Here is a 25,520-nt window from a genome sequence, read left to right on the forward strand (position 1 = left end):
TTGAGCTTTGTATTGCTTATGACATACACAGAAAAAGTAGCATTAGTTCCACTGAGCATAGCTGTCTAGGTGGTGCCCCAGACGTGAACTGCGAGCTCACTAGTTTTCTGTGAAGTTCTCTGAGGACTGTTGGCTTCTCTGTTTTCAGTGGTGTAGGTGACAGTGGGTACTGGTGAGCTCCCTTGGTGTTAAGTTCTAACTTTTCCAAAGCTGTTACAGCCTTGACTTTTTGGGTGGTTTCCCCTTTGGGCTCCTATCCCTTAGCAAGCTGGATGAGGTGGGAGCCCCTCTCAACTTGTGGTTCACCTCTGCTTCCTTTGGCTTAAGTGCTTGTGTTGGTTGGCACATTTAGGTTGGTTTTGGCCGTCACCTCTGCTGAAAGCCCCAAGGTCTGCCAGGTCTGTGGGAACTAAGGGTGAATAGAGGTGGGAGGCATGGACTTCCTGCTGGTGCCTGCTGAGTTACTGTGGACACGTACGGTCCGGGTTGCTGCTTCTGGGGAGAGGTGAAGCAGCTCTTCAGGGTGTCTGTTGGGGCAGAGGACCCTTCCCCACCCTGTCTTGTTGGTTATGAGATTTGGCTACATGGTCCTCTGTTCCAGCCTTAACTCAGGCTGCACGTGCACAGAGACCAGCGTCCTGGTAGTCTGGGCCTCACAACTGCTTCCTCCAGAGTCTGATCCGCAGTTGCCCCAGCATCATTCTCTTACCCGGAGGCGGTTGCCTTGGAGTCTAGGACCCCTCTGCCCCAGTGAGAGCGGGTGCTCCTCCCTTCCCTGGCGGCCTGCTACCATGTTTTTCACAGATTGTCAGTGCTGGTCAGAAACTTTTCTTTTCTTGCTTCTTTGCTCTAGGCACAGCCATCATCACGGAAGAGCATGCAGCCATGTGGACTGATGGGCGCTACTTTCTCCAAGCTGCCAAGCAGATGGACAACAACTGGACTCTCATGAAGATGGGTGGGTAGAAGCATATAGACCAGCCTGCCTTAGGTAATTGGCTTGGTCTGGGCAGGGGTGGAATGCTTCCGGCATCTAGGATCTTAATGTTCTCCCTGACATTTTGGATCCTTTGAAAAGCCAAGGAAAACCAAAAAGTGGTATGCCTCTGTATGCACACTATTGCATACTCACTTTTGGAGGATCCCAGGTTCATTTGCTGATAGAAAGCTGCCTTTGGGCTCCCCAAACTGAAGCTGCCAGGTCTGGTAGCACTATGGAGTAGAGTAGTAGAAGAATGAGTCCCATCAGGCTATTGAAGTGGGAATATGTCAGCTGCATGGCACGGGTGGATCCCTAGCCCTCCTGAGCGCTGTTCTCATTTGTTGTTTACCTTTCCTCAGGTGTGCCACTGTGTGGGGAGGTTCTGGAGGGTGAGTCACTGCCCATGAGTGACTCAGCCCCAAGGTTTTGCCAAAGATCTGTCTGCTAGGAAATGATGTGACTTCATCCTACAGAAGTTATATCAGGAGTTCCAAGAAAAACTTTGTTAATAAAGTGGCTTATTTAGTGGTTTGTTAAAAAAAAAAAGGAAAGAATCAAATAGCAAAATTAAACTTCATGCCAGCCTACAGCTTTTAAGAACTGTTAAGTCATGAGCTTTATAAACCTTTGAGCTCTGTCTGTCAGAAGTCAGCAGAGAAACTTGTCAGAATGCACAAGCTTTTACTCTGAATAGACATGCATGGTGCCAGGATATTAATTATTTAGCAAAAATCTCATTGGCTTAAAAAACTATATCCCATCCAGGCGGTGGTGGCGCACGCCTTTAATCCCAGCACTTGGGAGGCAGAGCCAAGCGGATCTCTGTGAGTTCAAGGCCAGCCTGGTCTGCAGAGCGAGATCCAGGACAGGCACCAAAACTACACAGAGAAACCCTGTCTTGACCTACCGATGCATTTTGCCAGCCCCCCACCTTTATGTTTTGAGACAGGATCTCTGTAAAGGTGAAGTTCATCTATTCTGCTAGGCTAGAAGGCCAGAAAGTTTCAGGGATGTCCTCTCTCCCTACCAGTGCCTGGAAACAACAACCAAACCAAACCACACCACACCACACCACACCACACCACACCACACCACACCAAACCAAACCACCAAACCAAACCAAACCAAACCAAACACCAAAACCAAACACCAAATCAAACCAAAAACCAAACCAAAAACCAAACCAAACCAAACCAAAAAAAACAAACAAACAACCAAACAAACAAACAAAAACCCCTATATCCCAAAGATACTGGCTTGATTAAAGAAAAACTGGCTTATTGAAATAAGTTCTTTCTCTTTAGTGGTTGTTTAGTTCCTTATCATAGTGTTATAGAAGTTAGAGGCTGTCCACTATTGTGGTTGGGAGTCCCAGGGCTGCAGCAGGCTCCTAGGTATCCCTCTTGGAATCCTAAGAAAGATTTCTTTGTGGCCAAGACCTAGGCTCAGTCCTTTGGTCAGAGGCTGGCTGTGGGCAGGGCGCTTTGCTCTGTGCTCTTGGCCTTGTAGGGGAAGGGAGGGCACTTAGCAATTCTGTCCTCCTAGGTTTGAAGGACACACCAACTCAGGAGGACTGGCTGGTGAGTGTGCTTCCAGAAGGATCCAGGGTTGGTGTAGACCCACTCATCATTCCCACAGGTGAGTGACTTAGTCCTTCCAGCCTGCTAGACTTCTCTGCATCCTCCTTGTTTGCCATTTGGATCTGGGGCATTTGGGGCTCAATATGACTTGACGTCACAATGAAGGCTCAGCTGGAAGACATTTCTGGGACAGAGGCAGGGGAGGCCATGGTGCATGCCTGGCACCGGGGAATGCCTTCCAGAAGGGCCTGGCCAAGGTCCTGCTGTTTGCCTTAGAAGAAATAGATATTTGTTTCATGGCTGACCATGTGTTTTTCTTCAGATTACTGGAAGAAGATGGCCAAGGTACTTCGAAGTGCTGGGCACCACCTCGTACCTGTGAAAGAGAACCTTGTGGACAAAATCTGGACAGACCGGCCAGAGCGCCCCTGCAAGCCCCTCCTCACACTGGGCCTTGATTATACAGGTCAGAGCCACACCTACGACCCTGGGACCCCTGGCTTGCCAGCCCGTCTTGGCAAAGGTCATATTAAAGACCCTGTCATGGAGTTGGCCGACCACATCGTATGTAGCCTTGTCTCCAGCACAGGCCTTTGACATGACCACGGAGTGTGCCTCACCTGGTGGCGAGGACCATTTGACAAGGCTGTGGCTTTACCTGCCTGCCACTTCTGCACCTGCTTGTCCCTTGCTTTGGCTTAGTGTGTTTTTGCAGCGCTCCTCTGGGCGTCTTTGTGGGACCTGGTGGAAAGGCTGAAGCTTTCTCATGGCTGCCAGCTGCCACTCTTCTGGGTCTAGTAGTGGGAGCAGCAGCTGGTGACGCCAGCGTCATTTCCTCCATGGTGGCGTTTGTAGGGTTGCCTTGTGGCCTCACCGTACCTTATGCTGGTAGAAGCTGAGGTGTGATTGCTTCCTTGGCCTGGGACAGTGGGTGAGCTGCACATTCTGTGCACCTTTTGTAGGAGAAGAACTGTGGCTTAATGAAGACAGTGAGGGAGAAGGTAGAGGGAGAAGACTGGGGGTAGGACTGCAGGGCGGGAAGCCTTGCAGCCCAAACATGGAGGATGGGGGACATCTGGAATGTAGGCAGATTGCCAGAGGGGTCCTGGGAATAAAGTATCACAGCTGAGACACTGGGCCAAGTTTTAAACAGCATTCCTGGGCTGATCTTCAAAGCAGCCCTGGGTTGTGGGCAGCCCCAGGCTTGCTTTCCAGTGTGACACCCTGATTGGGTGTGATTTATAGGGGAGGATGGGTACAGCGGTGGCCCACGGTCAGTTTAATGTTTTCCATCAGCATGGTCGAAAGAGTTTTTTAACTGAAACAGAGCCTCTGACCTGTTACTGTAGGAGAAGAGATCTCAGGTATGCTGCCAGAGTTTCTGTTTTGCAAACAGTTGCATGCTTGCTGTGGGTAGGGCATTTCTAGGTATACCATATGGGTGTGACTATGCTGTTCGTAGGTAGCTAGCGATAAGCTAAGTTACAGATGCTACCCTGGTGAGATGACTTCCTCTGGTACCATATTGCGTTCTGGGGAGTAGCAGGGAGGCCTTGGCTGTGCCTGACAGGGCAAGTGTGATTTGGAAGTGATATTCACAGTGAGTCAGGCTGCAGGGCACTCTTTGGTCTTAGCACCAAATCTCAGGGCCCAAGAAATGTAAAGTGGGTTTCACAGGCGAGATCTCTGCCAAAGAGATTCACATGTATTCCTAGAGCTCAGTCAGTTTACTCAGTTACACCGGCATTTGAATAGTAGTGCACTTAATTTCTGATCTAACTGTATGCATTGCCTTGTAGATTCTAAGTTCAAAGAGGGCAGGGACTGGTTTTTTTCAGAGCCATAACTGCACTGAGCAGCAGGACCCTTGGTAGGTACCTTGACCTGGCAAGTGTGGATGCTTCACAGTGGGATAAACATTGTACTGGTGTCACAGGCAGTCCGGGCCCACAACAGTTGGGATAAACATTGTACTGGTGTCACAGGCAGTCCGGGCCCACGACAGTCAAGGGACTTTGCCAAGTCATTCCTCTTCTGCTGGGGATTGAATCTTGGCTGCCTGCTCTGCGGGTTGCCTGTTTGATGTCAGAAGTACTGTGTAAGTGTTCGGCGTAGGCCTTCTCACTTGGCCTCCATCTTCACGGAATCACAGCTGGCGTCAAAAGCAAGTTTGTTTCTTGCAGGCATCTCCTGGAAGGAGAAGGTTGCAGACCTTCGGTTGAAAATGGCTGAGAGGAGCATCGTGTGGTTTGTGGTCACTGCCCTAGATGAAATTGCATGTGAGTGCTCTGGTTTCAATGCTTGGGCGTTACCTGATCCCTTCCTTGGGCCTCTGGGAATCTGTGTGTTCGTGCCATTCAGCTTTCTGAATGGTGAGGGAATTTGTAACAGACAGTGTCTCCAAATGAGAGCGCAGATGCCAGTGAGCACACAGGAGAGAGCATCACGATGAGCTGGCCAGGGGAGTGTGGAAGTGCCAGAGCAGTACACAGCAGGGGCTCATGGTGAAGCCGTGGGCGATGCCTGCCTCTGCCCCATCTCTTAGGATTGTGGCCTCTCTGAGGAAGAATATTTCTCTGAACGTTTTTTATCCTTGTTTCTTTATGCTTATGTACTTTTCTAATATGTTCATAGGAAGAACCTTCTAGTAAAATTTTTACCTCAGAAAACTTAAGAACTGAAAATTCTTCTCAAGGCCCCTTCCCTTAATCTTCATACCTTCCACGACTCCTGTCCACATGGAGTTGTTCCAAATCTGTAGTCTTCAGAATCTGAAGGGATCTGACTGCAATGCCCCCGCCTGTCTCATTCTGACTGGATTTGATTCAGGAAAGCTTGGACGAGGCTGCTGTGTCGAATCTCCCCACTGGAGGAAGAAAGCCTACTCCATCCGTCCTGCCTCTTCAGTCTCTCAGACTGAGTCAGATGTCAGTGATTGCTGTCTCTAATTAAACCCAGTGTCAGAGGAAACACACACACACACACACACACACACACACACACACACACACACACACAGAGAGAGAGAGAGAGAGAGAGAGAGAGAGAGAGAGAGAGAGAGAGAGAGAGAGAGAGGAGAGAATCTCTCCCTTGAATTTAAGAAAAACGTATTATGGAAACTTGCAGAGTGCAGAAGAAGTAGAAGAAAACCAGAATCACTCACAATCCTGTTACCTAGTGACAGCCATTGTTGACATTTCTGTGTGTCTGTCATTCAGTCTGCTGTTCTAAATGTGTCAATCTGCTAGGAGCAAATATAAACGTAACTTTAAGCATTAAAAATTCCATAAAATGGTTATACAGCAGTCTGCCTAACAGTTTCCATATGGAAGGCCTTTGGGCTATTTCCGGTTTCTCTGTAATTTATTTTGATACTTCCATCAAGATCGTGGCTCATACACTTACGTCTTAGTTTTTGGTCATTTTGGTTTTTGTATTTCTGGTTAACTTTTAGGGATAGTTTTGTGAGTTTGAGGGTAAGTGTGTGGTAGGACTTCTGACCTGTGCATCCTGTCACACCACACACACAGCTCCAGGTACCTTCATTTAAAAGGAGCTGGTAAGCCGGATGTGGTGCTGCACTTGGGAGGTAGAGGCAAGTGAATCTCTGTGAGTTTGAGGCCAGCCTGGTCTACATAGCAAGTTCCAGGCTAGCCAGGGCTACACAAAGAGACCTTCTCTCCAAAAAAATTAAAAAAGGAGTCAGTATGAGAGGTTAAAAAATGTTACTTTTCTGTTCTGGTTTTAGAAATGACTTTTTAAAATAGAGGCAGCAACTTTTTGTACTCGGCCCTTTTTGCTCTTATCTTTCTGAGAGCATGCTTTAGAGCTGGCAGGCAGGACCAGAACTTACTGTGTGCTTGTCCATCAGGCTTCTCAAATGTGCTGTGACCTCATCAGACTCTGGCCCCTGACTCGAGGCAGATCCTCCACCCAGCCTAGTAACAGCTCACTGTGGCTGAGCCACAGGCTGTGAGTCAGAGCTTTTCTTCTACCTCTGATCAGAAGCCCTGCCTCCATAGGGTCCTCTGCTCAGTGGAGGTCCTTGTGCCCTCCCCATTCTCCTCACCCCCCCCCCCAGTTTCAGTTTTTCTGTCCTAGGTCATTTGCCTTGGGATAGAGAGAATGCTTGTATCCTCCTTATATTTTTTGGATGCCAGAGAGCTGAGCTTGGCAGGTCCCAGCAACTGGGTTAGCTATTTCAACTCTTTTTTAAAAATATGAAACGCTTCACGAATTTGTGTCATGCTTGGGCAGGGGCCATGCTAATCTTCTCTGTATTGTTTCCATTTTAGTCTGTGTGCAGCCAAAGCGAGCGCATTATTTCAGCTCTTAGGGGGCCACTGCTCGTGTTTTTTGAGCCTGCTTCCTCCTCTGGCTTGCAATATGGCCAACGAGGAAACAGTTCTGGTGCCATCAGGTGGCAGGCTCAGCAGTTGCAGCTCAGCTGTGGAACCTTGTGTAAGGTCCTTTACCTTTTTGAGAGATGTGGTGAAATCCTTTGAGAGGAGCTGAATTCTAAGCAGAAACTCTTCCCTCCCCCCCAAAGCTACCTGTTAAGCTTTACCTGGGAGCCAGACAGCTGACAGAAACCATCTTTAAGAAAATGCTTTCCTTTTCAGGGCTGTTCAATCTCCGAGGGTCAGATGTGGAGCACAATCCAGTGTTTTTCTCCTATGCGATCGTAGGACTAGAGACCATCATGTAAGTGTTCACTCCCACCCAAACTTCCTCCCCACAGCTCCAAGGGCTCAGGCTCCCCTTTCTAGTCCTCACCCCACAGTTATGGTAGTATGATTCCTTTCTCCGGAACTTCCCCCTTCAGCCTTGCCTTAACAGCTGTTTGTTTTTATCCTGCCTTCCCGCTAAACCTCCAAATGTCTTGAAATCTACAGAAGTATTTATAGTGACAGGAGACTGAGAAATAAGTAGATGAGTCCAGCGGAACAAAGCCGGTTATGAGGTTCTTCAGGTTCCTGTTGCAGTCTTGCCCAGGCTACATTTGATCTCAGGTTTCCTGGAAGGCAGTGCAGAGGGGGCCACACAGGCTCAGCTTGTAGTTCTCGACCCTAGTCATTTGAAAGGTCAGCAGTGATGCGGGAACACCCCCCCCCCCTTACTTTGCTCTGTGGACTTGTCAGTTTTATCAGTCAGAACATTGCTTATAGGCTTCCTGTCATTGTTTTTCTACTGTGTGGGGTTCCAGTTCTTTTCTCTTGTGATAAAACACTGACCAAAAGTTACTTAGGGGAGGAGAGGACTTAAATAACTTACACTTCTATGCCCCAGCCCATCACTGAGGGGAATCAGGGCAGGAACTCAAGCAGGAGCTTGAGGCAGGCTCTTGCTAGCTGGCATTCTTATACTGCACAGGACCACCTGCCCAGGGGATGGTGCCACCCACAGTGGGCTGGGCCCTCCTGTATCCATTGAAAACCCAGACAGTTCCCCAGAGACCTGCCCACCAACCGTTTTTCTGGACAGTCCCTCTGAGCCAGTCACCTTGAAGTTGATTTTGGATGTTGGATGATCTGGGCCATGGTGTCATTGGAGACCTTTCAGGGGGATCTTGGCTGGTCAAACTGTATTAGCCTGGAAGCAATCACAGATTCTCATCTTCTGTGGAAACAAAAGCAGAACCTCTTTTCCAGAGCAATGTATCCTTAGACATAGATTTTGAAGTCAAGATACTTTTAAAATATACATGCTGATTTAACTCAGCAGCTTTTACAATCAGATGTCTCTCTGCAGTTAAAAATCCCAAAGACAATATAATCTAGACTCTCGTGTAACATCCATCTTTACATGGCTTATTTTTTATATTACCTTTATTGTCTCTTTAAAGACTTTATTTTTTAAAACTATTTCTTTATATAACTGTCTATATTCATTTTCTTCTCTCTTCCACGCCTACATACATTTTTACACATACTATAAACCATTTAAAGTCTTATTTCATCTGAGTCTGCCTTATTGTGAATCTATTGCTTTAAACTGCAGTGGTCAGTCCTGAAGCAGCAGCCTTGGCTGCTGACTCTGCCCATCTCAGCTTTTCAACACGGTGGAGATAATTCACCGGCAGCTCCGGGAGCCATGCTGTCCACTGACTCTGGGAGGCAGTGGGTCTTTGCTTCTATCAAAGCAGCGTATAGCCCAGAAACCTCTCTTTTTTTTTTTAAGTAACAAGAGCTATATCCACCACACACCATGTTGCTCAGCTTGCAGAAACTTCTGTGTGACTCGGCAGGAATCCGCATTCTGTAGCTCCAGCCTGCATGCCACAAACTGGCTACAGCCAGGGGACACATCACTGTACCTAAGCCTGCCATGAGTGACATGAACTAGGAAGGTGCTCTTAGCTACATTTATAATCTCTTCTTAAGGTCTCTCAGATTTTACGTGGAAACTCTTGTCACCACGTGTGGGAGCCATTTATAGCTGAAGTTTTCCTATGTCCCACCTGGCCCATGGTCAGGACAAATCTCTCTCACCCTCCAGTCCCGCAGCCTCTTGGACTCAAGTAAACACACAGAGGCTTACATTATTTATGAACTGTATGGCCATTAGCTCAAGCTTATTACTGATTAGCTCTTACACTCAAATCAACCCATAATTCTTATTTATGTTTAGCCATGTGGCTTGGTACCTTTTCTCAGTTCTGCCTTCACATCTTGCTTCCTCTGTGTCTGGCTGGCGACTCCTGACTCAGCCTTCCTCTTCCCAGAATTCTCCTTGTCTGCTTATCCCGCCTATACTTCCTGCCTGGCTACTGGCCAATCAGCCTTTTATTTATCAACCAATCAGAGCAACACACATTCACAGCATACAGAGCGACATCACCCATCACAGAGAGGTGTTGGTGGACAGGACTACAGACAGCTGGACAGATGTGATGGGGTGTGGCTGGAGGTCTCGGATGTTAATGGGGGTGGGGAGAAGGGACATCAAAGACAATGGCCTGGAGAATGGGACGGATGATGACAGCGTTTACAGGGGCAGGAGATGCAGTTGGGAGGGCAGGGCTGGGGCAGGCCGCGGAGAAAGAGGAAAACCTGTTTGATTCTGAGTGCCAGAAGATGTGAGCCTTGTGTGTGTTCACCTCCTCACGTGCCCTCTTTGGTGATCCACCTCTGTCCCCGGCAGGCTCTTCATTGATGGGGATCGCATCGATGCGCCTGGTGTGAAACAGCATCTGCTCCTTGACTTGGGCCTGGAGGCAGAATATAAAATCCAGGTGCTTCCTTACAAGTCCGTCCTGAGTGAGCTCAAGACGCTGTGTTCTGACCTCGCCCCAAGGGAGAAAGTGTGGGTCAGTGACAAAGCCAGCTATGCTGTGAGCGAGGCCATCCCCAAGGTGAGTGGCCTCACTCTGGCCCCTTTGTGGTTCTGATGTCGTACACAGCGGGAGCAGAGGCGTGGGCTCTGAGCTGTGGTCTCCGGGTAAGCCCAGAGCTGGAGTATCTGAGACTCCTTAAACGGTGTAGGTCCATGTCTTCCAGGGTGTGGCGTGAAAGATGATCTTAGGTGGCACACGTTAGTACTTAGGCTTATTTAAATATGTTTTAACAGCAGTTACTGTAACTGAGGAAGAGCTCTAAGTAGTGTCTGAGACGGTGCTATTGTGAATATTCTTTCAGATGAAGTACAGAACGAGTAAGGTGTACCAGGCTGAAGGCAGCACAGGAACCTGAATGTTGGGGTACACTTCCTAGCACATGCCTCATCTCTTTCCCCAGGTTTTAGATACAGAAATTCAAGGCCCAGAGAGGCTAGGGAGTGGGCTTTGTCTTAAGCTCACATGGTAGGGACAGTTTTGCCCTTTACTGAGTCCTTGCTGGGCCAGGCTAAGCAGCCAACAACTGTTGTTTCACATTAGTTAGAATCTGGGGCAGGGCTAGAACCCACATCCCTTCAGCTGGTTGTTCTTCTGTCAGGCCCTGGGCTCTTGGTAGATAGGTGAGCTTTGGCAAGCTCAGCAGTGGACTCTTGGCTAGAGCCCAGATCTAGCTCATCAGCACCCCTGCCGCTGTGCCGCTGTGTCTCTGTCCGGCCAGGGTCGCTCTTGCTTTCCCTGCTTCCTGAGGTTTGTGTTTGAGGAGGGCGGTGCGGGGAGACTGTGCACAGCTTGAGAATGTGAGGGCCTTCCTAGTCACCCCGACACACACACAGGGCTGGGTTCTCCTTCAGCTGCCGCAGTGACGAGAGGCAGAGAGGAGGGTCCCTGTGCAGGTTTGTGTGCCACTCCAGCAAGAGAGCTGCTCGGGTTAGCTCCGAGAGGCGGTGCACTCGCCACAGCCACGAGGCTTGGAAAGCAACCCTCTGCTGTGACAGGCGGGCAACGGCAACGAGTGAGAGTAGAGGAGGAAGATGCCCCATTTGATGTACTGAACTTATTGGGGTGAGCTCAAGCTGTGTGAACATGCTCGGGCATCAGCAGAAGTGGGGGGACTCCAGGCTCGGGACAGCTGCGGGTTCCGAATGGGAGCTCTTCAAATCGTTTGCCTCCGAGTGCGTTTTCCTGGCGGTTGAGTAAATCATGCTTCTCATCTTCCGTGCCTTGCCCCAGGATCACCGCTGCTGTATGCCTTATACACCCATCTGCATTGCCAAAGCCGTGAAGAACTCAGCTGAGGCGGAAGGCATGAGGCGGGCCCACGTGAGTCGAGCTGGTGCAGGAAGTAGGATGGGGGGTCAGAAGGGCCTGCTCTCCCTCATCTTGTGGCTGGCACAAGTTCTGAAACTCACCGAGCCTAGGTCCTTCTGGCCTTTCAGAGTTAGTGGGGAATGAAATAAACTGTTTTGTTGGGCATGCAGGCCTGGAACCCTAGCTGCTGGGAAGCTGTGGCAGGAGGATGTCAATTTGAGGTCAGGATCAGGTATATGGTGGAACCTGTCTCAAAAAATAATAAAATTGTATGTGTTAAATTCTTATGAACTGTAACACAAAATACAATGAAGGAGGCTGAAGAGACGGCTCAGTGGCTGAGCTTGCCTGCTCTTTTGATTCCCAGGACCTAACCTGCGCGCCATCTCATAACTCAGTGTTCCCAGTCCAAGGGGATCCGACACCCTCCTTTCAACTCTGTGGGCACCAGGCACACGTGGTGTATAGCCATATGCAGGCAAAACACCCATAAATGTTAAACACACACACACACACACACACACACACACACACACACACACACACACACGGGGAGGAGTATTGATGATGATAGTGTAGACGGTGGCGAGGCTGTGGTGTAATGAGTAAGTTAAGGCAGGTGAGGCACGATCTGAGATTGGCAGAGGCTGACCCTAGCCTGTCGTTCTGGCCCGTGTAGGGTGGAATTCACTGGTTAGAGGCGCTGCCTGTGTGTTCAGGTCGGGCCCCTCCTGACTACCTCAGTTGTTGAGTAGCTGGGCAGCCCGTTTTCTCTCCCAGTAATGGGAAGTGCCACAGAAGGCTTCCAGGAACATGTCCACAGAGTGGAAGCCTGAGTGCTGTTGGGTTCTTTGGCTCTGGGGTGCAGTCCTGGGAGGGTGCCACAGGGCTGGGCTCTGAGTCTGGTCATCTGACTCCCTGTTGTTTGCACAGATTAAGGATGCCGTTGCCCTCTGTGAACTCTTCAGCTGGCTGGAGAAAGAGGTTGGTTCTTACCCTTGTTGAGCATGTGGCTGTAGAACACTCCAAGATATCAACAGACCTTAGTACAACCGTGGCCTCCCCGGGGCTCTGATGGCCTAAGGCTTTGGTTGGTTTTAGTGTTCTCTTTGGCACTGTGTTCTGTAACTTCGTGCATATATATATTGATAAATTCTGTGGGAAAGAAAGACATTCCATCACTGTGGCTCCTTTATGATAGAGAGTGGAATTTCATTGGAAGGAAGAGTGGCCCTTCCTGAATTATAGGCGAGTTAGCTACACTGGGAGTAAGTTCTCTTGGTGTGTTCATTTTGAACCTCAAGCTATGAAACTTTTTATATTAAATTGACCCTTGGCCATTAATTTCTTGCCCAACCATACCTGGAGCTGACAATGGTTAGTTTCTTTGTGCTGCTATTAAACAGTGCCACTCTACATTTAAATAACTAGGAACAACTAGAATTGGAAAAAGGGGATTATACTAGTTTCTTCTAGTAGGAGCATTTTTTCCTCCATACTTCCAGCTGTTCATCTTCGTAAATTCTTTTTGTTTTTCTTGTAGTATGCAGATAGGTTTTTGTGTTTGGTTTATTTTACTCTTAGGATCATGTAGTGTGAGCATTGTGCACATGCTTTGCTGTCTTAAGAGAAAATCCAGGTGGTGATCTCGTTGCATCCAGTGGCCAGATTGTTTTACTTACGTATTCTTCCTGTTTTTGACTGTTAGGACCTATTTTTATTCCTCCAGGATAATTGGCTTTAGGATAGTTGTTTATAGGGGATGCTTTTGAAATTTTAAACTTAGATGCATTACATTTTGGGAGATTTGGGGATATAGTGCTGTGACACAATGGTTCAGGGCAAAGTTAAGTGACTAGAAACCCCTCTCCTTTAGAGAGCTTTGTTAAGAGCCCCCGCCGTTCCCTCCTTATTAGAGAGGAGACAGTGTATCCTGACGAGGGGCCTTTGGGGTGCCAGCACCAAATGTTCACTCTACATGGCTGAAGCCCGTGGTTCTTTGTGATGATTCATAAGCAACTTTCTTTTGTAGGTCCCCAAAGGGGGTGTAACTGAGATCTCAGCTGCTGACAAAGCTGAGGAATTTCGAAGGTAAGTGTGCGATTTCTTGGCCGCTGAATGTGCTGGGAGGGCCCTGACTCCTGCCACAGTGGAACCCTTGAGCGACTCTGCTCTGTCTGTTCCAGGCAACAGGCTGACTTTGTGGACCTGAGCTTCCCAACGATCTCCAGTACGGGACCCAATGGCGCCATCATTCACTACGCGTAAGGCATGCGGACGGACAGAGGAGGAGCACAGGCCTGGCTTGCGTTGCTTCCACACAGCAGCCTGAGCAGGGGAGGCAGTTTTCCCAGAGCCTTTGTGCCCACCACTGTGTGTCTGTGGAGACTGAAGTAGGAGAGAGAAGATCCCAGAGGATTCCATAGTTTCCTGAGTCCTCAAGCCTCTGTCTTTTAGGAGTTTCCTCTTACTTGTTTTTTGTTATTATTGTTAACAGTTTTTGAGATATATTCTCACTCTCTAGCTCAGGCTGGTCTGGAACCTACTATATAGCCTGGGCTGGCCTCCACTTCATGGTGATCCTCCTGCCTCAGCCTGAGATGACAGGGATGAGCTCCCACACTTAACCATATTTCCATACTGAGGCTCAGAAACTGTCTCTATAACCCTTGTATTTTGATGGATTTCTGGAGTTATCTTTCCTGGTGTTAGCAGGCTTCTTGATGTCCTGGTCTATCCTGTATGAGCACCACTGCCAGCATCCAAAAGTGCTCTGCTAACTGGTGGGGTAGCCATTGTGGGTCAAGAGATGCTGGGTGGCAGAGTCATCTCTCCCTGACTCTCGGGGTTTGAAGCCAGCATCCCAGTCTATTTTTTTTTCTTTCCCCTTCTTTTCCTTTTCACCATATGATCTGTGAGAGCCCGTGGACCCGCAGAGCTGAGCCTCCCTGAACTCTGAGATAAGGGGCATTGTTGTACTTGGGATCTGAGCCCTGCTGGTGATGTAGGAAATGTAGTTAGGTGTGGACATCAGCTTACCCAGCCCAGTGCCCTCTCTCTCTCTCTCTGTGTAGGGCATTTGGCGCCTGTCCTCTGTCTTCCAAGTGCAGTAAGGGAAGGGCATTCAGACCGTCTCTGTGCTACAGTTGGCATACACTTTTCTCCTTTTTAAATGATTGCTTTTAGAGCTGTTAGTCGTGGGGCAGCTTTCAAAGCTTGTGGGGGACATAGTCGCAGATGTGTCTACCACTCTCTCACACGAACACCCCTGCTCCAACATGCAGATACCAAAGGCATTCACTTTGACTCAGCTGATGAATTTCATGATGGATTTTTTCCGTACGATTAGAGCAATCAAACTTTGAAAGCGGTTTGCTCCTCTTTCAGCATTTCTTCCCGGCAGGCTGTTAGAGGTCAGCCTAGAGACCGGGCCCGTGTCTGAGAGGGATTGGCCCCTGCAGCGTGTCAGCTTAGAGTGCTGTCTTCCCTTTGGACATTTCCCAGCACACTGGTACTGTCTAGAATATGGGATGGGGAAGGTAGGTCACTTTTCACAAAGAACCTCCTGATCTTTGAAGAGTTTCCTCACCCACTACTTTCCCCAGGGAAGGTAGGGTCTCTTAGCACAGAGATTCTTGGGAGGGTCTGGAGCCCCAAGACTAGTGAGCTTGTCATGGACGTTGGCTGATTACTTCCCATCCCTGGAACCCACGCTTAGACTCATTGCTTCTTTTGTCAGGGTTTTTATGTTGTCTGTCTGTCTGTCTGTTGTTTGAGGTAGGGCCTCCCTGTTGCTCAGGCTTGTCTTGTGTGGTCCTCCTGCCTCAGCCTTCTGAGGATTGCAGCCACACTGGGTTCTGTCGATTGTTCTTTTAAAGTCATCTCTCAGACACTTTTGTTCTCGACACCAGCGCCATTGATCCTCTTTCTGTTCCACTTCCTTAGCTGGGAAGCTAGGCTGCAGAGTCTTTGAATGGTCTACAGAACAAGTTTTAAGACCTCCAGGGCTTTACAGAGGAACCCTGTCTTGAAACACCCCCCCCCCCCAAAAAAAAAAAAAAAGAATAGTTTACAATATTCATACCCTCTCAGCTTTGCCAAGTGATCACATTTTTGGAATAACTAATTTTTTTATTAACTTTGTTAGGCCGGTCCCTGAAACGAATAGGACCCTGTCCCTGGACGAGGTGTACCTCATTGACTCGGGTGCTCAATACAAGTAAGTAAACCGGGGCTGCTGTAGAACTTGAGACTGAGTTCAAGGCCAAAGTTTGAGGAGCTGGATAAGCTGTGCTCTGGCTGAGTGCACCCAGCTGCTCACCCATCCCTCCTGGCTACTGATGGATGGTTTCTGTCTTATTTTCTTTTTTGACCTCTCACTGAAAAAGCCCAGTTGGCTGTTCCTGAGAAGGATGATGGAACTGTGTAGTCGTTGGCTGTAAATTGGTAAATTGTGAAATAAGAACTGAAGGAAAGCGAAGCCTTGGGAACCTGGGAAGCTTCCTGCTCCATTCCAGAAAGTGGTTTGCCAGCTCCTGCTTGGAGCTTCCTTGGGGCCTGAGGAAGTAAGGGCTAATTTTGAATGTGAGGGTGTGAATTAAAGGTCTGACCCTCCACTTCTGAACTTGTCTTGCCTCTTTTACAGCTGTGCACTTTAGCATTTTTTTTTTCCCTCAGAAGAAAGCTGAACTTCGCTCCCATCTCATTGCTGAGCCCTGAGAGGAGCCAGGGTAGACAGCGTGTGCACTGTGTGCACAGAAAGGCGCCTTCCCCACTGCAGCTGGAGGCCAGCTGTTACACGAACTCAGCCCGTTACCCGTGACTGCGTTTGGCCTTGGGCTGCGTGGGGACCTCTTGGTCATAGCATAAATTCCCCTCTCTTCAGAATGTTATGGGAAGATCCTGGAAATTATATTTTGGTGTGATTAATGTGAACTAGTGTATGTTAAGAGAGGCTTCTGGGTAGTTTTAGGGTCTCGGTTCAGTAATCCCTTTGCTCTCCAGCAGCAGGAAATGGATTTTGCCTTTCTTTCTACAAGTACTTACTACAAGCCTCTGTGTACATGGTCTTTGCCCTCTTCGTCATAACCTGGTAATGGCTGTCTCATGAAGTAGCTTCACTGTATGTACCAAGAATAATGTATATCAGGGCCCATCCAGTCCTACTCTATCAAGCCAATTTTACATTCACACTTTTTCTTATTTTTTTGTTTTGTTTTGTTTTTTTTTTCGAGACAGGGTTTCCCTGTGTAGCTTTGCCTTTCTGAACTCACTTTGTAACCAGCTGCTCGAACTCACAGAATCCACCTGCCTCTGCTCCGAGTGCTGGGATTAAAGGCGCGCGCCACCACCGCCCTGCCCTTATTTTTTATAACAATTTTGTTGAGACAGAGTTCACCTACTCTAAATATAAAATCAGTTTTTATGTAAAGTTGTTGAACTATTGCCACAGTCAATTCATGGGAGGGTTAGGACAGATACCCCTTTCCAGTTCTCTGGGCGGAGTCGGGCTGATGGCTCAAATGGTACCTGCTCAACCTTTCAGGCAAAGCGGTTTTCCACAGTGGGTGTTTCCTGTGCTCTTCCCACCAGCTCTGCGTTTATAGTTTCTCCACGTACCCATCTGTTTCATGGTTGAGAAAAGGTTACTTTGACTGGAAAAACTTTTTTTTTCTACTTTTGAAAGGGACGGAACAACAGATGTGACCCGGACCATGCACTTTGGGACCCCTACGGCCTATGAGAAGGTAATGTGAAACAGAATCTCCAGGCCCTCTCTGCCTTCTTAAAAAGACACTGCTTTTCTCAAAAGGGGTTGCATAAATAAATAAAAATTATAAGTGGGTAGTAAAACGCTCGTTTTTGTGGAGTCAGGCTTATCGGCTTTATGAGATCTGTGTAATTAATTACTGGTGGGTAAGACATTTGGAGGAAACTTAAAAGCATGCTGTTAAGGTCAAAGCAGCCCAAGTTCACTTCAAATAGCTTTGGCCTTCTCTTTCAAGGGAGGGGCCATGAGAGGCACGCTTTGTCAACAGTGTCTGGACTCTGAAAGCCGCCCTCTCTGTTTCTCAAGGTCAGCATTCCGCTTTACAGCTCCCCTCTCAAGGGACTGTGGAATGATGGACACTGTTTAGTTTCTGCTCTGACCACTTAGAAAGGTAGCGTAGAGCTGTGAGGTGGAGTGCTCCCTGCCAGGAGTCTGGACCCTGCTTAGATCTCTGCTGTACTGACTCTGTGGCCTTGAACAAAGTGTTCATTGTCTGTAAATGTGGGCACAGCAGGGGCCACCTCCTGGCGGCACATGAGGCTCTGGGAGCCTTGACAGTCTGCTCAGCCAGCACAGGCTGGGTCTCAGAGTGCTGTGTCTGAGGGAAAGGGTGTTTGTTACAAGGTGGCTGCAGAGCTTTCTTGGGCTTGGTGCTCTGGCCTTGCCAGTCGCAGCCACCCCACCTGGAAGATTTTGGGCCTTGTGTGCGGGATCCATTTGCTGTGATTAGATAGAGGAGGCTTGGGTGTCAGTCCTTCCGGCCCCTCTGCAAGCCCCTGAGGATTGCATGGTGGTGAGAAGCCCAGAGGCCTGGCTGCCAGGCCAAGATCTGCCACCTATGAACGGTGGCTGGCCTGGTGCTGAAGTGTCTCAGTCACGAAGGCTTTGCAGGGCGTGCTGACTGTTGTAAATGTTACCTCATCTCACATCTTCCTGACAGCGTGTCAGAGTGCTTCAAGGGAGGGCCCGGGTGACCATCTTTCTCCTGCTGCTTTAAGTTTAATTTCAAGATTTTTCTGGCAGCCGGGCAGCGATGGCACACGCCTTTAATCCCAGCACTTGAGAGCAGAGCCAGGCAGATCTCTGTGAGTTCGAGGACAGGCACCAAAACTATGCAGAGAAACCCTGTCTCGAAAAACAAAACAAAAAACCAAAAAAAAAAAAAAAAAAAAAAAAAAAAAAAAACCCGAAACAAACAAACAAAAAAAGGTTTTTCTGGCAAATTGATACTGTGGCTGGGCTTTTTGGGTGGGGATTTTTTTTGTTTTTTGTTTTTGTTTTTGAAATCACCACGATGTTCTCTGTAGTATCGCCAGACACTTTAACAGCCGAGGTGTTTTGAAATGCTAGAAGACTGTGTGGGGTTAAAATGCCTGTCTCCTGCAGTCGTCTTCTGGGTTTTTTTTGGCAGGAATGCTTCACATATGTCCTCAAAGGCCACATAGCTGTGAGCGCAGCTGTTTTCCCGACGGGAACCAAAGGTAGGTGGTTTGTTCTGTAACACGGCAGGCTCATGGTTCGAACATGTCTAAGTTTGGTTAGAAAAAAATGTATCCTCCATTTTGTTTTGTCAGTCTTAGTCCAATTCTGGCCCGGCTAGGCTATGCAGGATACCCCATGGAGTGAGTGCCCCCCACCCTCCCCCATCCCCAAGAGCCAGGCTTAGGGTGGTTCTCGGTGTCAGTTCTGACCAGTAACAGAAGTGGTTGACATGTGTGGTGCAAACTGGGCGCAGAGGCCTCAGGCCCGGAGTGGGCAGCCTCCCGCCTGTCTTCGGCGTGGGGCCAGCACCTCCTCTGATGGCCCTTGTTGGATTTATGTCACTGGGATCCTGACTTGAGATGTATTCTGCTCGAGTACTGGTGGATGGGGCGTTGGACTACAAGTTGCAAGACCCAGGCCTTGACTCTGGCCGCCGGTGGGCACTTGCTTACCTCCCTTAGACTTGGTCCTTTCATCGTTCATGCCCGCCATTCTGCTTGTAAGACTCTCATGCTTAGAATTCTGAAACCTTAAGCTCCCAGGAAGGAATGTCCATGTCACCCAGCGTAGCCTTAATCTGCAAGAAGGTGTCCATCTCCCAGCCTGCTGGTGCAAATGATCCCTTGGCTTTAGACTGAGCTCGGACTGGCTTCTCAGTATTTTCGGTTGTTAGAAAGTTCTTCCTTGTGCTGAGCTTAAATCTGGACTCTTGAGTAACTTTCGGTTTCTGTTTCACCTTCTTGAAGTCAAACATAATCCATCTGAATCTCTAAAGTGCTGCACGGATATCGAGTGTCCCTTTGTCTTTCAGGTCACCTGCTAGACTCCTTTGCCCGCTCAGCTTTGTGGGATTCTGGCCTGGATTACCTGCACGGAACAGGACATGGCGTTGGCTCTTTTTTGAATGTTCACGAGGGTCCTTGTGGCATCAGCTATAAAACATTCTCCGATGAGCCCTTGGAGGCTGGCATGATTGTCACGGATGGTAGGTGTTCCTCATGGACAGGGCATATGGGAGTTCTTTGATGTTTCTTATGTTTCAGTTATTTTAAAGGAAATTGGTGATAACTCTTCCCTCCTTGGTCATCTTGAAATGACAACAACCTTTTTCAGTTAGAGTGATTTGGGTCTGGATAAGAATGTAAAAATATGGTCTTTTATAGACATTTTGTCTGTCTTCAAGGTCGCACTGGACACACTGTAGTCTGCTCTCTTACATTACCCGGTGTTTGCAGACAGACCTTGGTGCCGCATCACTGTGTCCTGTTGGTACACAGTGTGTGGGTGGAGCGGTCCCTTCCCCCTCTCTTCTCTGGTGGGCTGCCTCTCACTGAGTTCTTTCTTCTAGAGCCTGGGTATTATGAAGATGGGGCTTTTGGGATCCGCATTGAGAATGTTGTTCTGGTGGTTCCCGTGAAGACCAAGGTGAGTGTTCTTGTATTTGCTTAAAGATTTCCTACTCTTACTGTGGGAAGATGCATATTTGTGTCTTTGGAACCAAAATGTGCCATAGTGGGGCCAAAATGGATCTTCCTTCCCCTCAGACCAGGGGTTTTACCAGAAGCTTCTCTCCTCTGTAAAACCAGAAAGGGACAGAGCTGTAGCTCAGTGGTGGAGTTCTGGCTAGGCACAAATGAGGTCCTGAGTTCTGTCTACAGCACTGTCAAAAAAAGAATAAAAATAAAAAAATCGTAGTGAATGGATGAGCATGAGATTTGGGCTGTGTGGGTAAAGACACCTGCCACTGAGCCTGGAGACCTGACTTGGATCCTGGGACACACATGGTGGATAGTTGTCTTCTTACACAGACACAGAATTGGAAAAAAAAAAAGCTTAGTAAATAGGACAACATAGGCTAATTGATTTGGATGGTTGATACCAAGTAGAATCTCAAGAACCCAAACCAGAGATTCCCCAAGTCTGGACACCCTCATGTCCTGTCCTCATCTTCTCCACCACAGCGTCCATTAGCCTTACGGAGGTGCCCACTTGTCCCTGGTAACTGAGAGGTGTGCCCACAGTGCCGTGGGAAGTGGTGTCAGCTGCCCTTGTGTTTCTTGGTTGAAGATGGTGTCCTGCTGTCTACTGGTCAGCTCTCACATACACATTTCTCTGAGGGTTGCCGGGCTTGGTGGAGAAAGCTCAGCCATTCACTGTGCTAAAGGGGGTGTAACTTGCTGTTTCCTCTCTTGTCCTACAGTATAATTTCAACAACCGAGGAAGCCTGACCTTTGAACCTCTAACTTTGGTTCCCATCCAGACCAAAATGATAGATGTGGATTCTCTTACTGATAAAGAGGTAACAGGGAGTCTTGGGGTGGAAGTTTGGAGGAAATGTTAGTAAGGGATGGAGACTATCCCCTGATCCATTCCATGGTTCCATTTAGAGTTCAACTTTGTCTGAAGTCCTCTGGGACTAGTAGCCAGTATGTGCTGGGCTCTTAGCAGAGGTAGTCCTATTCCACAGGCCGTGGGGCCCTAGTGCTCATGGGTAGGCACAGTGGGCCATTGCTTTTCAAGAGAAACAGCTCCATTCTTCCTGTTCAGGTGCATGGAGGCAATGTATCAGCTACTTTTGTGTCCTCAGGAGCTGACAGAAGCAGCTTTGGGGAAAGGTTTGCTTTGGCTCAGTTTCAGGAGATTTGGGGCCATCCTGTGGGGAGGGCATGGAGGAACAGCTCCATGAGTGAGAGGAGCTGAGGCCGAGTTCGTGACGGCTGGAATGTATAGCAGAGGTTTTCCATGTTTCAGTGGACCAGGAAGCAGTGAGAAAGACTAGAACCAGGGACCAGTCCATGACCTTTGAAGACCTGTCGTTAGTGACGACTCCTGCCAGCTAATAGACCCCACCTCCTAAAGGTTCCATAGCCTCTGAAAGTAACGACACCTACTGGGGCACAAACAGTCAAGGCAGGAGCTCATGGGCTGCATCTCAGAGTCCTCTTGAGCAAACATGCATCCATTTGTCTTTCCTACAAAGAGCCAGGTGGATGTGACCATGCAGGAAACATTAAGGCGGCAAGAAGCAGAATCTGTCATGAGCTCAGGTTCATGTAGTTGAGTGAGGTCGTCCCAGTCTGTCTGTTATGGCTGTGGTCACCTTGTGTGGCACCGTGGGGTTCACTTACCAAGCTCACAGGGCTAGTGGGATCCAGACCTTTCAGGTGGTACAGGAAGTCCCCAAGCCTCTAGGCCAGAGAAGGTGGCAGGCCAAGTACCTGGAGTAACGACTGAGGGACCAGGCAGGTGATCCAGGTCAGGGAAGAGACTAGGACCTGCACAGGGCAGGAACAGTTAGCCAGCCAGAGCAAAGCAGGTTTTCATCCAGGAAGCTAGAAGCCAGGACATAAGCTCCATGGCGAGGTGCAGGTGACTGATGGGAACACACTAGGCAGGAAACGTGCAAAGACACTGTAGGGATCAGACGGTTGGCACCTGAAGGAAGCCACTGGCCCACCCAGGGCGCTGGTGACTTCTGGTGCAGGGTGGATCTTCACTGGGGTCTGCTTGTGTCTCCTCAGCACTGAAGAGGAGGGAAACTGAGGACTCAGATGCTCTCCAGGGAGGCTGTAGAGTGGGGTTCACCCAGCTAGAAGCCTCTTGTGTGTTTCATTTAACATGTGGGTTACTGAGGAAGTCCATCCACTTCCTGTTTAGCTTAGCTTTCCTGTGTGCCTGGGCACCTCTCTGATTATGGTGCCGTGGTGCATTTATGTTTGCAGAACACTTAAGGGGCCTGGCCATGCTGGTTTGTTCAGATTGTGGGTAGATTTAGAACAGGATGCTCAGGCTCACAGCAGCCTGGTGGCCTGTGTCTCTTTAGTGGGAAGAATCCTGTCTGCAGCCAGGAGCCCCTCCCCACCCCACCAGAGTAATGCTGAGGAGCAAGGGAGCGTGAGCGCACGATGGTGTGAGAGCCACCTGCTTCGAAGCTCTGTGTCCCACAGGGACCTATGCCTCCTGCAGCATCCTTGCTACACTTCAGGGCCTTATCAAGGCTCTCGAAAGCCCAAGGCTTTAGTTTACGACCGGGAAGTAGGTTACACAGTTGCCCTGACTGCGTGTGGATCAGGAGATATTTGTCCCAGGTGATGTTCCACTTTATTTAGGGAAGTAGTGCATGAGGAAAAGTTAAGCAAGGCTGTTTTTTCCCTGAAAGAGTTTTACTAGTAAGACTCACAACCCACTTTGTGAAACTTGACACAGACCACTGGGATCTGCCATGTCCAGTGGCTATTTATATACCTTGCCTGGCCAAATCACCAAAGGGTTGTTGTGGACAGCTCCCCTTTCTTTGGGTCAGAAGCACGTTTCCGTGGATATAGTGTTTGACGTACCAGGCAGAGTGCTGTCTCACTGTTTTAGCAAAAGACCCCTTTCTTCTGTGGCACTTCATAGGCTAGGACACCATCTTTTCTGAAGGAATGGTCATAGCTCAAAATGAGGTTTGTCCTCTGTTCTTTTAAAATACCTGTTCATTGTACTTCAGTATCAGCCTGCTCTTGACTGTCCCTTTAGGGGTTCTTTGGAGTAGGTCTACCTTTTCTCACCAGATGGCAGCAGAGGACCATAGTCTGATTTGAATTCGGTCACCCGCAGACATCAGGGCCATGGGGTATTGCTCAGTTCCTGTTCAGTCATTTTACATTATCTTGTCTCTCAGCCCTCAACCAACAGGGCGTTAGGAGTGCCCCTTTGCCCAAGGTTGCCACCCCCCCCCCACACACACACTACTGAGCTGTTTTCACTACTGGCAGCCTAAAGCTCTGTTTGCCTTTGTTGCAAGCACAGGCACACAGCGCTCCGCTAGTTTTGACACCCTCCCCAGCACTTGCCCAGCTCGTATCAGGGCGAGTTTGCTTTTATCAGTGGGCACTAGGGCCCTGGCTCTGTCAGAGCCTGTCGACAGCAGCACCCCATCTGTTACCTTTGGTTTATGTGCCCATCTCGGTCTCTCAGGCAGGCTTTGGTACCTGGTGCAGGCTGTTCCCAGAGGCCAGCTCCTTTATGAAAACACAGCCTCCCTGAGTAGCATGTTGCTCAGTTGCTACAGCTAGACCAAAGGCAGTTAGGCCTATGGTCAAGTCCATACTATGGACATTGTCCTCACTTTCTTCATTCCCTTTTCCCACCACTCCCAACAGGAGGGGATTTCACTTTTGTTGCCTGTCACAGACCTTCTGATAGCAGGTCTGGAGTTAGCAGTTCCCAGGCACCAAGTTCTGCCAACATTACTGTTTAATCCTTTTTAAAAAACTCTGTGGCTCTGGTGGCTTATCCACAAGGGCCTAAGAGTCAAGCTTGTGTCCAGCGCTGCTCTGAAGAACCGTAGTCCTTGACCACCAAAGGCTTTGTATCCTCTAGACAACTGCAGACCAGAGCCACCTGGGCTCAGCTGATGCTCATTTATCAGCTTTAGTGGGTAAGGACAGGAAACTGAGGAGCGTCTGGTCTCAGCAGGCATCTTTACAGCTGTCAATGTTTGTTCAGGTCGGTCAGTACCCTGAGCTAGTTTGGGTTAGGTCCACATGGCCTGGTAAGGAGCTTTTAGCTTAGTGACGTGATCAGTGGATGTGGCTTCCAGGTGTCCTGACAAGGGGAGCCCTGGTTACAAGCTGCGCTGCACTCAAGGAAGCCTAGTACCCTGGCTTGCTGCCAGGTTATTTTTGGTTCCCTCACAGTCACTGCTAGTTCAGGTTGGCACACTACACTCTTCAGGGAGCATTTCACCAGAAGCAATGCAGCCTGTCTGTTCCCAGGGAAGCAGACAGGAATCTGGGAGCAAAAGGACAAGATTTGTGCATCTTTCCTCTCAGCTGTGACCTCAGCACCTGGGCCTCTCACTGTTGGCCTGTGTAGCTGTTCAGTAACAGTATGGTGTCCTTGTCTTCCCCTGCAGTGTGACTGGCTCAACAGTTACCACCAGACCTGCAGGGACGTGATTGGGAAGGAACTGCAGATTCAGGGCCGCCAGGACGCTCTCGAGTGGCTCCTCCGGGAGACGGAGCCTGTCTCCAAGCAGCATTGACGCCGCCCTGCACTCGTTTCGTAGGATGCTCTGGGGGAAGGAAGGAACACGGCAGACCCCGACTTCCTCCTCCTTACCTCTTCCTCCTGACTCCCCTTTTTACTTTTAGACACTAAGAAGAACTGAAACTCTTCTTACCCACTTTGATATTTTCTTGCAAACAGTCTTTTATGAATTTTTAATTGTTGAGAATGAGCCAAGAATAAAATTGCTATGCCAGAAGGAGGGGCCCCACAAAGCTGAAGACTTGACAAGGGGAGGCACCCGTGCCCTCTGGCCAGTGATGGTGAACACTGAGTGCTCCATGATGGTCTCGTTCCAGGTGCTAGTACATCAGTCACGGCCACCTTGATGTTCATGAGACCCTCTTCCGATCAGTGAATAAAGACATCAAAACTCCGCTCTGTTTTGGCTGTCTCTTTCCCCAAGGTGCTGTCTCCCAGTAAGTCAGGCAAGCTGATTTCCATGGCTGCTGGTCAAGAAACACACACAACCCCCCCAACCACACAAAACACAAGCAAAAGACCAAGGAGTCAAAAATATGCCCAGACTAAGCAAAGGACACTGAAAGTCTGCAGAACGCCATTGAGTTCACTTTGTGTTGGCCAGTGACTCAGGGCATGGGCCTGCCTGAGGTGTGGTTACTGTACCCAGAGAGACTCCATTAGAGAAAGCTGATTTTCCCTATCCCAGTGGGTATTTTGAGACAAATTCATTTCTAATTAAAAAATTTCATACATGCATTTAATGTATTTTGATCATATTTACCCTGTGCTATTCCCTTTAAGTTCTCCCAGATCCCCCCGCCCCCACCCAGGGTTTTAGTTTTTAGTGCATGGTTCCCAAAAGGGAAAAAGGAAAACGGAAAAAACCATTACTGGCTCTTTAAATCTCATAGGCATTACTTTGAAGGAGGAAGTCTTTCTACACTTCGTGGTCATGTGACATAGCTGTCTACCTCTGCACTTTTTTTCAGAAGCAGCAATTACCACCGGAGCACATCTTCATCTGATCCAAGGTCTGTTGTTTGAGCT

The 25,520-nt window shown here is 48.8% G+C and overlaps 1 protein-coding gene and 1 non-coding gene across 6 annotated transcripts in view; one reads left to right on the top strand and one right to left on the bottom strand.

Moving 5' to 3' along the window:
- Window positions 1-24,885, top strand: part of Xpnpep1 (X-prolyl aminopeptidase 1) — a 50,959-nt gene extending 26,074 nt beyond the window's left edge. For all 5 annotated transcript variants that reach the window (XM_028875045.2, XM_028875049.2, XM_028875050.2 and 2 more), the window contains 17 exons: window positions 854-958; window positions 2,528-2,620; window positions 2,885-3,028; window positions 4,746-4,841; window positions 7,185-7,266; window positions 9,706-9,916; window positions 11,129-11,218; window positions 12,140-12,190; window positions 13,239-13,297; window positions 13,393-13,470; window positions 15,354-15,425; window positions 16,893-16,953; window positions 18,388-18,457; window positions 19,270-19,443; window positions 19,807-19,883; window positions 20,659-20,757; window positions 24,358-24,885. In XM_028875045.2, coding sequence (XP_028730878.1) covers window positions 854-958; window positions 2,528-2,620; window positions 2,885-3,028; window positions 4,746-4,841; window positions 7,185-7,266; window positions 9,706-9,916; window positions 11,129-11,218; window positions 12,140-12,190; window positions 13,239-13,297; window positions 13,393-13,470; window positions 15,354-15,425; window positions 16,893-16,953; window positions 18,388-18,457; window positions 19,270-19,443; window positions 19,807-19,883; window positions 20,659-20,757; window positions 24,358-24,486 — 1,691 coding nt within the window. In that variant the 3' untranslated portion in view covers window positions 24,487-24,885. The remainder of the gene's footprint in view (window positions 1-853; window positions 959-2,527; window positions 2,621-2,884; window positions 3,029-4,745; window positions 4,842-7,184; window positions 7,267-9,705; window positions 9,917-11,128; window positions 11,219-12,139; window positions 12,191-13,238; window positions 13,298-13,392; window positions 13,471-15,353; window positions 15,426-16,892; window positions 16,954-18,387; window positions 18,458-19,269; window positions 19,444-19,806; window positions 19,884-20,658; window positions 20,758-24,357) is intronic.
- Window positions 6,777-6,881, bottom strand: LOC114697079. The gene has a single exon (XR_003735111.1). It is a non-coding gene; the product is annotated as a U6 spliceosomal RNA (small nuclear RNA).
- Window positions 24,886-25,520: the final 635 nt, after the last annotated feature.

This window comes from Peromyscus leucopus, chromosome 1 (assembly GCF_004664715.2).
Source record: "Peromyscus leucopus breed LL Stock chromosome 1, UCI_PerLeu_2.1, whole genome shotgun sequence".
In the NCBI taxonomy this organism is placed as follows: Eukaryota; Metazoa; Chordata; class Mammalia; order Rodentia; family Cricetidae; genus Peromyscus; species Peromyscus leucopus.